The 13142-nt window shown below is 43.5% G+C and overlaps 1 protein-coding gene across 1 annotated transcript; it reads right to left on the bottom strand.

The window, feature by feature from the left end:
• Positions 1–11565: 11565 nt before the first annotated feature.
• LOC104891045 (uncharacterized) lies at positions 11566–12794 on the bottom strand. The gene is made up of 3 exons (XM_048642850.2): positions 12518–12794; positions 12319–12437; positions 11566–11916 (listed from the first exon to the last, which is right to left on the bottom strand). Exons 1-3 carry the CDS (start codon positions 12792–12794, stop codon positions 11566–11568), a joined length of 747 nt encoding a protein of 248 aa, XP_048498807.2.
• Positions 12795–13142: the final 348 nt, after the last annotated feature.

Genomic DNA, 13142 nt, shown 5'->3' with positions numbered 1-13142 from the left:
TTTTTTTTTTTTAATTTTCTTCTTGTGATTGAAACCTATCCCATTTCTTCCTTCATTTTTATACTTTTGTATCCAACTCGTGGATCAGGAAGTTTTGTTCTTGAAGATTCCATTTTCCCTTTAAGTACCAGATACTCATTTAAAACTCTATCATGTTCGAACTTTAATTTTTCGAACTCGGATCTGGTATTTATAGAGGAACTGGTTCCTTCAGGAACAAATAGTTTCAATTCAACCATCTCCATATTCAAGAATTAATTTCCATTTTTAGCATTTTCAAAAGCTTCTCGAATACGTCGGTTTTCATCAAAAACTTCAAAGAATCTTTCCTCAATATTTGCATTTACTGTTTTAAACCAATTTGAATGTCCTTTGGTGACTTCTAAGGCCTTTTCCAGATTTTCTTCTCTAACGCAAATAGCCTTGTAGTCATCCAAAGTTTCCAAAAGAAGTTTTATTTATTGATTCTTTGAAAGTTTTTTTAACCCTTCTTCAATAACATTAATGCGTACCTTATTGCGTGGCAATTCTTCTTCATCGTCTGTCTTTGCCATGAGACATAAATGAGTTGTTTCCTATTCAGGTTGTTCCTGCTCCTCGTCTGAATTCGATTCTCCCCAAGCAGCAACCATGGCCCTTCTCATATCAACTTTTGAGAAAGGCTTTTGTTGTTCCCTTCCTTCCTCCTTGTATTTTCCTTTACCCTTGTCATTTTCCCAAAGTGGACATTCCTTTATGAAGTGGTCAGGACTTCCACATTTATGACAGCTTAGCTTCCCTGGCTTTTTCAAGATTTTTCCTTTGTAATTCTTGTTGAAGAATTTCTTGAATCTATTCACGATCAAAGATGCCTCTTCATCATCAGTTTTGAATCCTCTTGTTCATCAGACTTGAGAGCCAAAGCTTTAGGTCTACTACAGTCAATTTCATGAGTTCCTAGATGTATTTCATGAGTCAATAAGGAACCGGAAAGTTGCTCGATATTGAATGTGGTGAAATCTTTTGTTTCAAGCAAAGCAGTGACCTTGCCATCCATTTGTCATCCTATGGTTGACTTCCTTGTACTTTTCGTACTTGTTCCTCTGGAGTGATGACCTTCCCTAGGGATTTAAGCTCATTTATTATGTTGGAGAACCTTGTGAGCATTTCTTGGACAGACTCCTTAGGCTTCATTTGAAATAGCTCATATTTGTGCATGAGCATATCGATTTTTGATCTCTTGACTTTGTTTGTTCCTTCGTGAGTAACTTGAAGAAGTTCCCACATTTGCTTGGCCGATTTGCATCTCATGATTCGATTGTGTTCATGGGGACTAAGACCACAGTGGAGAATCTTTTTGGCCAAGTTGTTCATCTCCATCTTATTGAAGTCATCTTTGTCATATTTGGAGAGAGGTTTGGGGATGTCTTCACCTTTTTCATTTTTCTCTGTGACTTCGAAGTCACCAATCTCTATCACTCTCCAAACTTGATAATTTTCAGCCTTAATGAAAATTTCCATACGATTTTTCCAGTATGGATAATACTTGCCATTAAACATTGGTGGAAACTGAGTTGAGTAACCTTCTTCCAATCTTTCTCCCGATGTGTTCATCATTTCCAGGAACTAGCTCCTCAGTGTTAACTGATTTTTGGAGGAACCAGGCTCTGATACCAATTGTTAGTGGAGTACAAACACTTAAGTAACTACAAGAGGGGAGGTGAATTGTAGTTGGGGAGATTTTCTAACTTTTTGTGGAAATAAAAGAATATTAATCTAAGAAAGAGATATGTGCATAAACTAGAAAGAAATAAGAACACGAGAATTTTTACAAGGAAAACGTCCTAGGCCCAATAGGAAGAAAAACCTTGACCACTAGGGATTTTGACTCAATTCTCTTTAATAAACTTTAGGCCAAAATACTCTCTTTTGTACAACCTAAACTCGGACCTTCTCTGTTCCTTTAGGAACTTGTTCCCTGTCAACTTGTTCCCTGTCAACTTGTTCCCCCTGAACATAGTGGAGCTGAATTTCACAAAAATGAAAGAAGAGTAAAACCGAATATACTTTCACAAAAATATTACACTGAAAATTCTGAAAACATAATATTTAAGATTGTTACACAAAACTATTTGTAGAAGACAATCTTTCCCATGATCTTCTCCACGAACATAGTGGAGCTGAATTTCAGCCTCACTCATTCCACGTTCTAGCCGTTGCAAAAATCCGTTGGAAGTTATGCGGTTGGTTTCCGAAACATCAGTCATTATCACACGCTCAGCCATTATCACACGCCACATTAGTAGGTAGGTTGTTGTGGTTCCTAAAATCTAGGAACTACTTCAACCCTCCTCTTTAGGCGTTGTTAGTTTGTTGCTTTTGAAGGCTCCTTATCAAGTAACCGTTTTAAATAGTTGCGGACAAACTAACTTCCAAGAGTATTATGGAATCACATAATTTCACAATATATACGTCCATAATATAAACTGTTTGTAACAAACACAAATAAAGTTAACAACTTAATTTTTGATTATTCTCCTAATCAATTCTCCATAAGTTATTAAACATATTATTTGTGATATCTAAAAGATAATAAACCTAAGAGAAAATAATAAATCTAGATTATAAAATAAATAAAACAAAACGAATAAATCTAATAAAATGAAATTAATCTAATAACATACAAAAACTAAATTAACCAAAGTTAATTATTTGTCATCATCAAAATAGTGAAACAACAATTATTATTAATGTCATTGCTATTATTATAAATGTCATTGATATCACTATATGAAGCTATTTATGTTCAAGAAGAAGAATGTTCTTTTTGCATTTGTACATGTTATTTTCTATATTTTTTCTAATTAACAAATTTTGATATGCAATGTTCTTTTTGATGTTGTACATGTAAAGAACATGAAAATACTATATGATGTTTATTTTTAAAGACAATTTTGCCAGAATAATATAAAGTATATTGTTGTAGCCTAAAAAATAAACGGCTCTGGTACTGACACGTGGTCTCATCTGAGCCCTACAAGTGGCATACATGCAGGGGAATAAAAGTACAAAAGGGCCTGAAGGTGACAGGCCTAAAAGTACGTTTCTCTGGAAACGTACTAAAAAGACCTTCTTCTGGCCCCAAAAACTGTACTTAGGCCCAGCAAGTCTGATTTACACCTTTATAGAAAGTGAGGTGTACTGACCAGTTAACAGCTGCCACGTGTCCCAAAACTTTGATTAGCCAATCAGATGCTCCCAAATTAGGGTGACATCAAGGCACAGCAGTCATTTCAAACAGTATAAATAGTCCTTGATTTCAGGGTGAAAGGTACGTTTTTCAGGCATAGTACTGTTACTCTGTCATAAATTCTTCTCTCTCTCTCTCTACTTTCTCTCTCTAAAGTTCCTTTACATCCCTGACATCTGACTTAAGCTTCGGAGGGGGAAATACCACCCAAACCTCCAGGGTGGGTCCCTTTTGTGCAGGTTGCTGGTCAGGAGTTTGCTTCGGGATTTGAACCAATCATTGTTGCACAAGTCTCCAGTTCTAAGAACCCATCTTTGGGAGTTGTGATATAAATTGCTAGTTTTATACTACATAACATTTGGCGCCGTCTGTGGGAAGACGCAACAATGACGGACTGTCACTCTTCGAATGTGGCACGGAACAGAAGTTTTAGAGTTCAGGTGGATGATACCGTTGATGACGAGAGGCCACCTCGAGGCAGGGATCAGGGCCATGCTGCCGTTCACCTCGAGGGTAGGACTGTAACTCCAGTCATCCAAGAAAATCTTGACCGTCCAGTGACTGCTGGTCATTTGGAAAATGTGTTAAATGACTTCCAGGCCAGGATGGCCGCTGTTATGGAAGAGCAGATTAAGAACAACATGCTATTTTTTCAGATGAGTCCGAGGAAGAGGCAGCTGCGCCACTTAAGGGCGATCCCAAGAGGGTCGTCCAGGACCTAGTCGGCCACCTCGGCCAGAATTGACTAACCGCCTTCCAAAGGAAAGCAGCCGGCAGTCAGTGATTCTAGGAGGAAGATGGACTGGAAGCTGGTGGTCCGTCCAGCAGATAATATCCCTCCTACTGGTCACATGATGGAGACTGATGCTCGGGAGTACTTGGAGGCAAGAGGGCGGCAGCGCAGCAACGTTCAGCCTCTGGCTCCACGCCATATATGAAGGATCCGTCCTTAAGGCTCCCGTCCAGACAGTGGTGCGAAGCCGTGGTCCATCGGCTTTCCAGCCCAGGCAAGAGAAGACAGTTCTGCAGCCTATGGTGTACAGGCGTCAAGCCTTAGCTAACACCTCATCTAATCCGGTTTTGAAAGAGTACCGTCAGGAGCACATACCCATTGAGGGGCAGGTGGCGGCACTCCAGATCAATTGGCCCACTCCTTTCTCGGTCAGGATCATGGAGTCCCCTCCTTTCCCAAAGGTTAAGCTCCCTACCATTGATCCTTTTGACGGAACTACTGATCCGGACGATCACCTATCAGCTTACAAGCATCAGATGTATGTCCAAGGGGTGGACGATGCTACTTGGTGTAAGAATTTCCCAGCTACTTTGAAAGGAGTAGCGCAAAAATGGTTCAACAACTTACCCCTAATTCGTGAATAATTTTACTGAACTTAGTATTCTGTTCACCAGTCACTTTGTGGCTAATCGGCAAGAACAGAAAACAAGCATGCACCTAGGTAAGGTCATCCAAGGTCCTAAGGAAGCCTTGAGAGGTTATGTGAAGAGGTTTAATCTGGAGGCGTTGCAGATCCAAGATTTGAATGCGGGTGTGGCGTTTGACGCCTTCATCAGAGGTCTAAGACCAGGAAGTTTTAAGTTTGATTTGGTGAAGAAGAAAATCACTACTTTGACGGAAGCACTGAGGGAGGCTGAAGCATTCATTCATGCCACAGAGGTCTGTGCTGAGGCAAAACAGCCAGAAGTGAAGAAAGTGGAAGAGGCTGTTCAGCCAAAAAAGAATCCGCCCAAGAAGGCTGAGACTTGGGCCATGACTACTATGACCACTCGTCCAAGAGAAGTAGGCGGTCGAGCCGGCGGCCTCTGTTGAACCAATAGAGTTCAACAAAGATCAATATTCCATTTTGATGGAAATAAAAGATCAGCATGACTAAAGGCGCCGGCCGAGATGAAGACGCCTTATCGTAACAGGGACAAGAGCAAGTATTGTCACTTTCACAAAGATTGTGGACATGAAACCAATGAATGCAAGCATTTGAAGCGAGCACTAGAAGAGTTGGCTCGAAAAGGAAAGATGAACAATTACCTACCCTCGTCAGGAAGGAAGTTTCAGAAAAGGGATAACCGTCAAGGAAGAAAATGGACGGAGATAGCACGGATGAGATGTAGTGATGGTCATCTCAGGAGGATTTGCAGCTGGAGGTCCGACAAATCGCGGCCACAAAAACTATTTGAGGGAACTCAGCCAGGTTATGCTCACCAACCAGGCCGAGTCTGATCCTTTTCCAAAAATAGTGGTCAGCGAGTTGGACCGGGGGTATTAGGACGCCTCATGATGACCCGCTGGTTGTGGAAATGAAGATTGCCAATCTAAGGGTTAGGCGAATTTTGATTGACTGGGAGCTCAACTGACATCATCAGTGCTGATTGTTTGTCTCGTTTAAAGTTTGACAAAAACGATTTGATGCCGGTAAATCATCCTATAATTGGTTTTGGCGGCGGGGTCATACACCCTATGGGAACGTCACCTTGCCGTCAGAGTTGGAGAAAAAGATGCGGCCAGGACGCTTTTTGTGAAATTTTTGGTAGTACGAGACTTGACAGCTTATAATGTCATTCTCGGGCGACCTACCTTAAATCACATCAAGGCCGTCATTGTGACCCATTTAATGCTGATGAAGTTTGAGTGCGATGGTGGGAAGATTGGATCTCTTTATGGAGACCAGCAAGCTGCCAGAGAATGCTATCTCACCACACTCAAACCATCATCTTGGAAGGAAAAAGCAGAGTGTCCAAGGGCACAAGGAGATGATTCGGCCAAAAAAGTTAAAGGCCAGATTAGTGAGCTTAAGGAGGAAATTGAGAAGGTTCAGGAGTCGCCTTTTCCTGAAAGCACTCCGTCCATGCTTTTGCCTAGCAAGAAGAGAAAGTGTTTGGCTCTTAAGGAAGAAAAACATTCATCTGAGATAATGGCTATAATGAGTCTGGGACTAGAACGTCCAGCACCTGTGGAAAGTCCAGTAGAGATCTGCTTGAATCCAGAGGGAGGATTGAAAATTGGATCAGTTTTGAGGGAACGTTCAGGCGCCTTAGTTGCGTTGCTGCGAGAATTTGAAGATGTGTTTGCCTATGCTGTAGAGGAGATGCCTGGGATAGACCCTGAGGTGGCTGTCCATAAGCTCAACATTGAGCCGGGGCAAAAGCCTATTCGGCAGAAGAAGAGGCATCTGGGGCCGGCCAGAAATAAGGCCGTTGACGAAGAAGTTCAAAAGTTGCTCAAATCTAAATTCATCCGGAAACATATCCCAGATTGGGTAGCAAATGTTGTGATGGTTCCAAAGCCGAATGGCACTTGGAGGATGTGCGTTGATTATACAGATTTGAACAAGGCTGTCCTAAGGACAGCTTCCCGTTGCCAAAAATAGATCGTTGGTTGATTCTACGGCCGGCCATGCCCTACTGAGCTTTATGGATGCCTACTCTGGCTTCCATCAGATTCCTATGTGGCCGGATGATCAAGATAAGACTTCTTCATTACTGAGAAAGGGCTGTATGGATGGCTCAGGATGCCTTTCGGCCTAAGAAACGCTCCGGCTACATTTCAGAGGCTCATTAATACAGTATTTCAGCCGCAGCTCGGCCGAAATATGGAAGCTTATATAGACGACATGATCGTCAAGAGTAAAGAGGAGAAAGATCATCTGGACGATCTGAGGGAAACCTTCCTCACCTTGAGAAAATTCAAGTTGAAGCTTAATCCGCAAAAATGTGTGTTCGGCGTAGTTGCTGGGAAATTTCTGGGATTTTTGGTTGATCAGAGAGGGATTGAGGCAAATCCCGACAAAATTCAGGCTATTATGAATATGTCTTCGCCGTCCAAAGTCAAAGAAGTTCAGAGGTTGACGGGCTGTTTGGCTGCTCTTGGACGGTTTCTCTCAAAATCAGGGGACAAATGTCACCATTTCTTTGCTACCATCAAGAAAAATGCCAAGTTTGAATGGTCAGATGAAGCTGAAGTAGCCCTTCAGCAAGTAAAAATCATCTTCGGCAGCTGCCTAGGCTGATCAGTCCGGCCGAAGGAGAGAGGTTGTATGTGTATTGGCTGTATCACCCTTCGCGGTAAGTGCAGTCCTTTGGCTGAAAGAGAATCGGTGCAAATACCCGTATATTTTGTGAGCCATGTGCTTAAAGATGCTGAGAACAGATATTCTACGAGAAATTCGGCCTGGCCTTGCTGATGGCAGCCGGAAGTTAAGACCTTACTTCTTAGCTCACAGCATCCTTGTATATACAGATCAGCCGCTTAGGCAAGTGTTGCATAAGATGGATGCCTCTGGCCGAATGCTAAAATGGGCTGTTGAGCTGAATATGTTTGATTTAACATTTGAGCCTAGAAAGGCAATCAAGGGCCAGGCTTTGGCTGACTTTATTGTAGAGCTTACTCGGCCTACGATAGAAAGCGTCCAAGATCCAGCAGCAGGAAGGCGTCATTGGACCCTTATGGTGGACGGATCCTCAACTGCCAACGGATGTGGGGCAGGAATCATTTTTCAATCTCCAGAAGGGGATAAGTTTGAATATGCTATGAAATTCAAGTTCCAGGCGTCCAATAATGAGGCAGAGTATGAAGCTCTCTTAGCCGGCATAAAAATGTGTAAAGCGGCTGGGGCCTGGAAATTGAGGCTAAGACCGACTCTCTGCTGGTTGTCAGTCAGGTCAATGGTGATTTGAATGCAAGGAGCGTCCATGAGCAAGTATATGAATTTGGTCAAGGAAGAGATCAAGTCTTTAAAGAGGTTCGTCCTAGACAGGTGCCCAGATCAGAAAACCATCAAGCTGATGCCCTCTCTAAACTGGCCAGCTCGGCGAAGGAGATGTTCCTAGAACAGTCTTTTGGGAGGTGAAGGCGGCCAAGAGCATTGAGGCCGGAGAAGTACTGTTTCTCAGCCGAGATGATGAGTGGATGAGTCCTATCATTGAGTTCAAGAAGACTGGCCGTCGCCTCTTGATCCCATTAAGGCCAAGTATGTGAGGCTAGGGACAAGTGGTTTGAGTTGTGGAATGGACCTTATACAAAAATCCTATAATCGGCCTCTTCTCAAGTGCATCAGCCGAAAGGAAGGTCTGGACGTTTTGAAGGAGTTGCATGAGGGAGCTTGTGCTTCTCACATTGGAGGAAGAGCTTTGGCAGAAAGGGCTCTCAGGACGGGCTACTTTTGGCCGACCTTAAAAGAAGATGCACTCCTCTATGCCAAGAAGTGTGATAGTTGCCAAAAGCATGGTAATATCCATCAAAAGCCGTCCAATTACTGACGCCCATTCTCTTTCCTCTTCCCTTTGCTAAATGGGGGATGGACATCTTGGGCCTTTTCCTATTGCTGCGGCCAGAAGAAATTTGTAATAGTAGCTGTAGACTACTTTACAAAATGGGTTGAAGCTGAAGCATTAAGGGGCATCACCACCAATGATGTCAAAGGGTTCATCTGGAAGAACTTGATTACAAGGTTTGGCATGCCCCAGTCCATCGTCTTTGATAATGGGCCCAATTTGAAACGCCCAAGCTTCGTCAATGGTTGGCCGATCAAGGAGTTAAGGCTCACTTTGCAGCAGTAGCTCATCCACAGGCTAATGGGCAAGTAGAGGCCTTTAACAAGATCCTTTCGGCCGGAATAAAAAAGAAGTTAGACAATGCAAAGGGGCTTTGGGTAGAAGAATTGCAGCTGGTCTTATGGTCAATTAGGACGACGGCCAAGAATTCCACAGGAGAGACTCCCTTTATGATGGTTTATGGTCTGAGGCTGTCCTTCCTATTGAAGTTGAGGAACCCACCTTAAGAGTAATGATGTACTCAGAAGATGCTAACTGGGCAGCTCTTAGGACGGCTTTGGACTTAGTTCCTGAAGTCAGGGGCAATGCTCTGCTGAGGATGCAACTATATAAGTTAAGAATGGCTAGAGACTTCAACAAAAGAGTTGCTAGACGTCCCTAAAGATGGGAGATCTCTCCCTAAGAAAGATGGAAGCGGTCGGCCGAGCCAAAGAGTTAGGCAAGCTTACTCCTAACTGGGAAGGACCCTATAAGATAATCGAAGTCGTTCAGAATGGTACCTTTCGTCTCGAAGGATTGGACGGACGTCCTATTCCTAGGACGTGGAATTCTGACACTTTGAAGAAATACTTTGTTTAGAGCACCCAGCTAAATTGTAATCTTTTCCTAATGCATTACAATGAAAAAGTAGAATGTAGACATGTACCTTGACTATCCGTCAAGCAAACTTCATATAATACAATTCTACTTCTCTATGACTTTGTTTTAATTGTTTGCTTAAGTTACATACTAACGTCAAAAGCTAACTAATTTTCCAAAGCAAAAAGACAATGCACCTTTCATTGGGAGTTCGGCTGAACATGTTATCATTCTTAAACGGATAAAACATGTCAGATTTGGCCGATTGTTTACTTAAAGAGTTAAACATCTCCTGAACAAGGTCGGCTGGAAATAAGACGCCTTAGTAAAGGTATCTTACTGTCCGTCCAAAAGCCACAAAACTTCGAAATAACAACCTTAGTAAAGGAACAAGTTATTTTATGATTTCACAAAGATGGACGAGGTTTTCCAAAGAATCAGTTCGTCCAACTATCATTCAGACGAGTTGCTCTCCAAAGAGGCAGCCCGTCAGAATATTAGCCTGGACGAGTTGCTTCTGGCATAAACGCTCGTCCTAGTTGTTTAAAAATTATCTTCTAAACTCCTTCTTGAACAGGGAAAAGTTATAAAAACTCTTCGTCCAAGAAGGGGGGCATATAGGGACATAATTTATAAAATGACTAAGTCTTTGTCCAAGGACGAACCCAGGGTCTGGCCGAGCAAACTTTTATACTTGGAAATTTTTATAATCCAAAAAGTAAAAGCAAGTCTTTGCTTGAGCATCTGGTTATGAACGTCCAGAAAAGAGCTACTGAGTCAGATCAGAATGATTGACGAGATTATTTTATACTTGGCTTTAATGATAGTACTCGAAAAATCGGCCAAAAGAGTTGATTAGACCAGCCAAATATTAAGACGAATTACTTTTATACTTGAACATTGATGAATGTTGTAAGTATAATCGGCCAAAATGTTATGACGAACTACTTTTGTACTTGGTATAATCATGGAATTGTAAGACAATGCGTCCAAAACAGTAAAGCATAGAACAACAGAGATTGAAAAAGTTAGCTTCCCATAAATATAAAAAGATGATTACAACCTAAATTCATCTAAGTACAAAAGGAGAAAAAGTTACAAGTGGCTCACAGCCAAGATACAACAAAAGAACTAGGCGGCAGGAGGATCGTTGTCCTCTTCGTCCTGGGCCTCTGCATTGTCCTCTCCCTCTTCATCCTCAGAGGATTCTTCAAAGACGGGAGGTTCTGCTTTAGTTATGGTGGCCTTGTGCAAGCTTCTTGGAATTCCAGCCGACGAGCATATCTGGGGATATCCTCCTCCTCGGCCATCATCTCAAAAGCCTTCACCGCCCATTCTTTTGAGGTATCTATGATGGTGTTCATAGCCTCTTTGGCGCCGGCAATTGTCTCTGCAACCTCAGTTCGAAGGGCTTGGTTTTTGACCTTCAGGACGAGGTTTTCCTTGAAAAAATCGGCAGCCATAGTCATGCTGAATTCCTCTCGTCCGTCAGAACACGTTCCAACGAAGCCCGTTCGTCTATCATCTCCGTCAACCGAAGAAGATAGACTTTGATCTGAGACTCAGCTCAGCCGACCTTTTTTCCAAAGCAACTTTGGTTTGCTGGTGCAACACCTCTTGCTCGGAATGACGAACTGAGCATGGTCGGCGGCCGCAGTTACGTCATGGACGAGCTTTTTATTCTCTTTTCTGAGCTCCTTCGCCCAGTCTTCTGTTATCATGCTGCGAGCAAAAAGCTGAAAACATAAAAGGATAGGGCATGTCAGGACGGATAAAAAAAAGTAAATGAAGACCAAGTAAAAAGCATAAGCGTCCGAAGAGGAAAGAATGTACCTCGGCAGCAAGCTGAGACATGTAACCTACATGCCCAGACGATGCTCCCCTTAACCCCTTGATATAAGTTTCGGGAAAGCACTTGAACAGCTCCGTCTTGAGCTTCTCACGATCAGACGACGACATCTTTCCAAAGGCTGGAGAAGATTCATCGTCAGAGAGGCTAGGGGAGCCGACAACAGCAGGACCCTTCCCTTTATCTGAAAGGTTAGACTCGTCAGTACACCTGATGGGAATAACCACGGTCTGTTTGTTGGACGGACTCATCGGACGCCCGCCAACCCGTAGTGTTCTAACTACGTTGGAATAGTAGGACTCACCAGAAGAACGGGAAGCCGTCCTATAAGCGGCCGGCATCTGGCCTACCAGTTGGGCCACTGGCCCAGAAAAGGCGGATCCTCCACAGCCGCGTCCGGCTTAGAAGATTGTTCAGCGTCGTCCAGAATGACAACCTCGTCAGGTTGCGAAGGATCGGGTTGCTCAGCCGGACCAGTATAGGCCACCAGGGCTCGAGAGTCAACTTCAGCTGGCTCCTCCTTGGCCTCCTCCTTGGCCGGAAGGTCGATCACGACCTTGGGAACCGGCCGAGTGGTCTTCTTCCTTTTAGCAGTAAAGCCCTTTGCCTTTTTCGAGGGAGGGGCTTCACTGGTGCCTGCTGGCCGTTTCTTTGCAGCGGCTTTCTCGGCCAGAGCTTTTGAAGTTGGGGCATTTTTCTGAAAAAGATTGGAATGCTCGTCAAGATATCAATCAGGACGAATTGATCCTCAAATAAGCAACTCGTCCAACACTATTCTAGACGGACTGCCCTCGAAGAGGCAAACCGTCAAGATATCAACCAGGACGGGTTGCTGTTCAGATGAGTAACTCGTCCTATGCTACACCAGACGGACTGTCCTCCTAAGAGGCAAGCCGTCAAGAATTCAACCTAGCCGAGTTGCTTCTTGGGAAGTTAGCTCGTCCTGTGTTTCTCTGGACGAATTGCCCCATGGGTAGACAAGTCGTCCAGGCACCATCTTGACGGGTTACCCTCCAAAGTAGCAGACCGGCCGGCAAAAAAAAAAAAAAAAAAAAAAAAAAAAAAACAACAAAAATATGAATACATATACAAAGCTCACCAAGGTGTCGGCCCTCTTTTCGGCACCTGACTTGCTGTACTCCTTCCATAGAGTGTCCGCAAATCTGGATGAGCTCATATCTCCTATCCAAGACTTCCTGAGCTTGCTCCTGGCTGAATCTGAAAGAGAGAAAAACAAATGTTGGACGAATGATAATTAATCTAGAAATTTGTACTTGGAAGATTCTCAGTTGATATACCTCTGTCCTCGTCCTGCCTTAAGCCGGCAGCGACCAGGAAGTTGTCATGGTAAAACATTTCCTTAAAAGGAATCCAATTGGACGGACCTTTGAAAGAAACATCTTCCATAGTATACTCCGAAATCCGGAAGTACTCCACCATCTCTTCGGCAGAGTTACTCTCCAGTTCCAGGTATGAGGCCATCCGTCCAGTGTTTGTGGTTGTCCGACTAAAATACCGAAGACGGTTTGCCACCGCTTTATTAGGGCCTGGACGAAGAGGAACTCGCCCTTCCATGAGTGCATCTTGGAAGTCTTATCCCAAGACGTCAAGAATCCTTGACGATTGCACACGCTCAGCCAACTTCCTTCAATGGTCCTAGGGACCTTGGCAACATAGTGAATATGAGTGAAAGCGGCCAGAGAAGGGTCCTTTCCCTTTAAGTTGCAGACGGCCAGAAAGGTGAGGATATTTTGCCAAGAGTTAGGGGCAAGCTGGTTATGTCCTATGCCGTAATACTGAAGAAGTTGGCTGATGAAGGGTGAAGGGGAAAGCGCAGGCCGGCATCTAAGCCAGCCGATAAACTGCAAAATGGCCTGGAGGAGCACTGAAAATAGTGTCCTCTCGGCCGGGAAGGACAAAGTG

This window comes from Beta vulgaris, chromosome 4 (assembly GCF_026745355.1).
Source record: "Beta vulgaris subsp. vulgaris cultivar EL10 chromosome 4, EL10.2, whole genome shotgun sequence".
NCBI classification, from domain to species: Eukaryota; Viridiplantae; Streptophyta; class Magnoliopsida; order Caryophyllales; family Amaranthaceae; genus Beta; species Beta vulgaris.
This window is presented reverse-complemented; position numbering and strand designations above follow the sequence as displayed.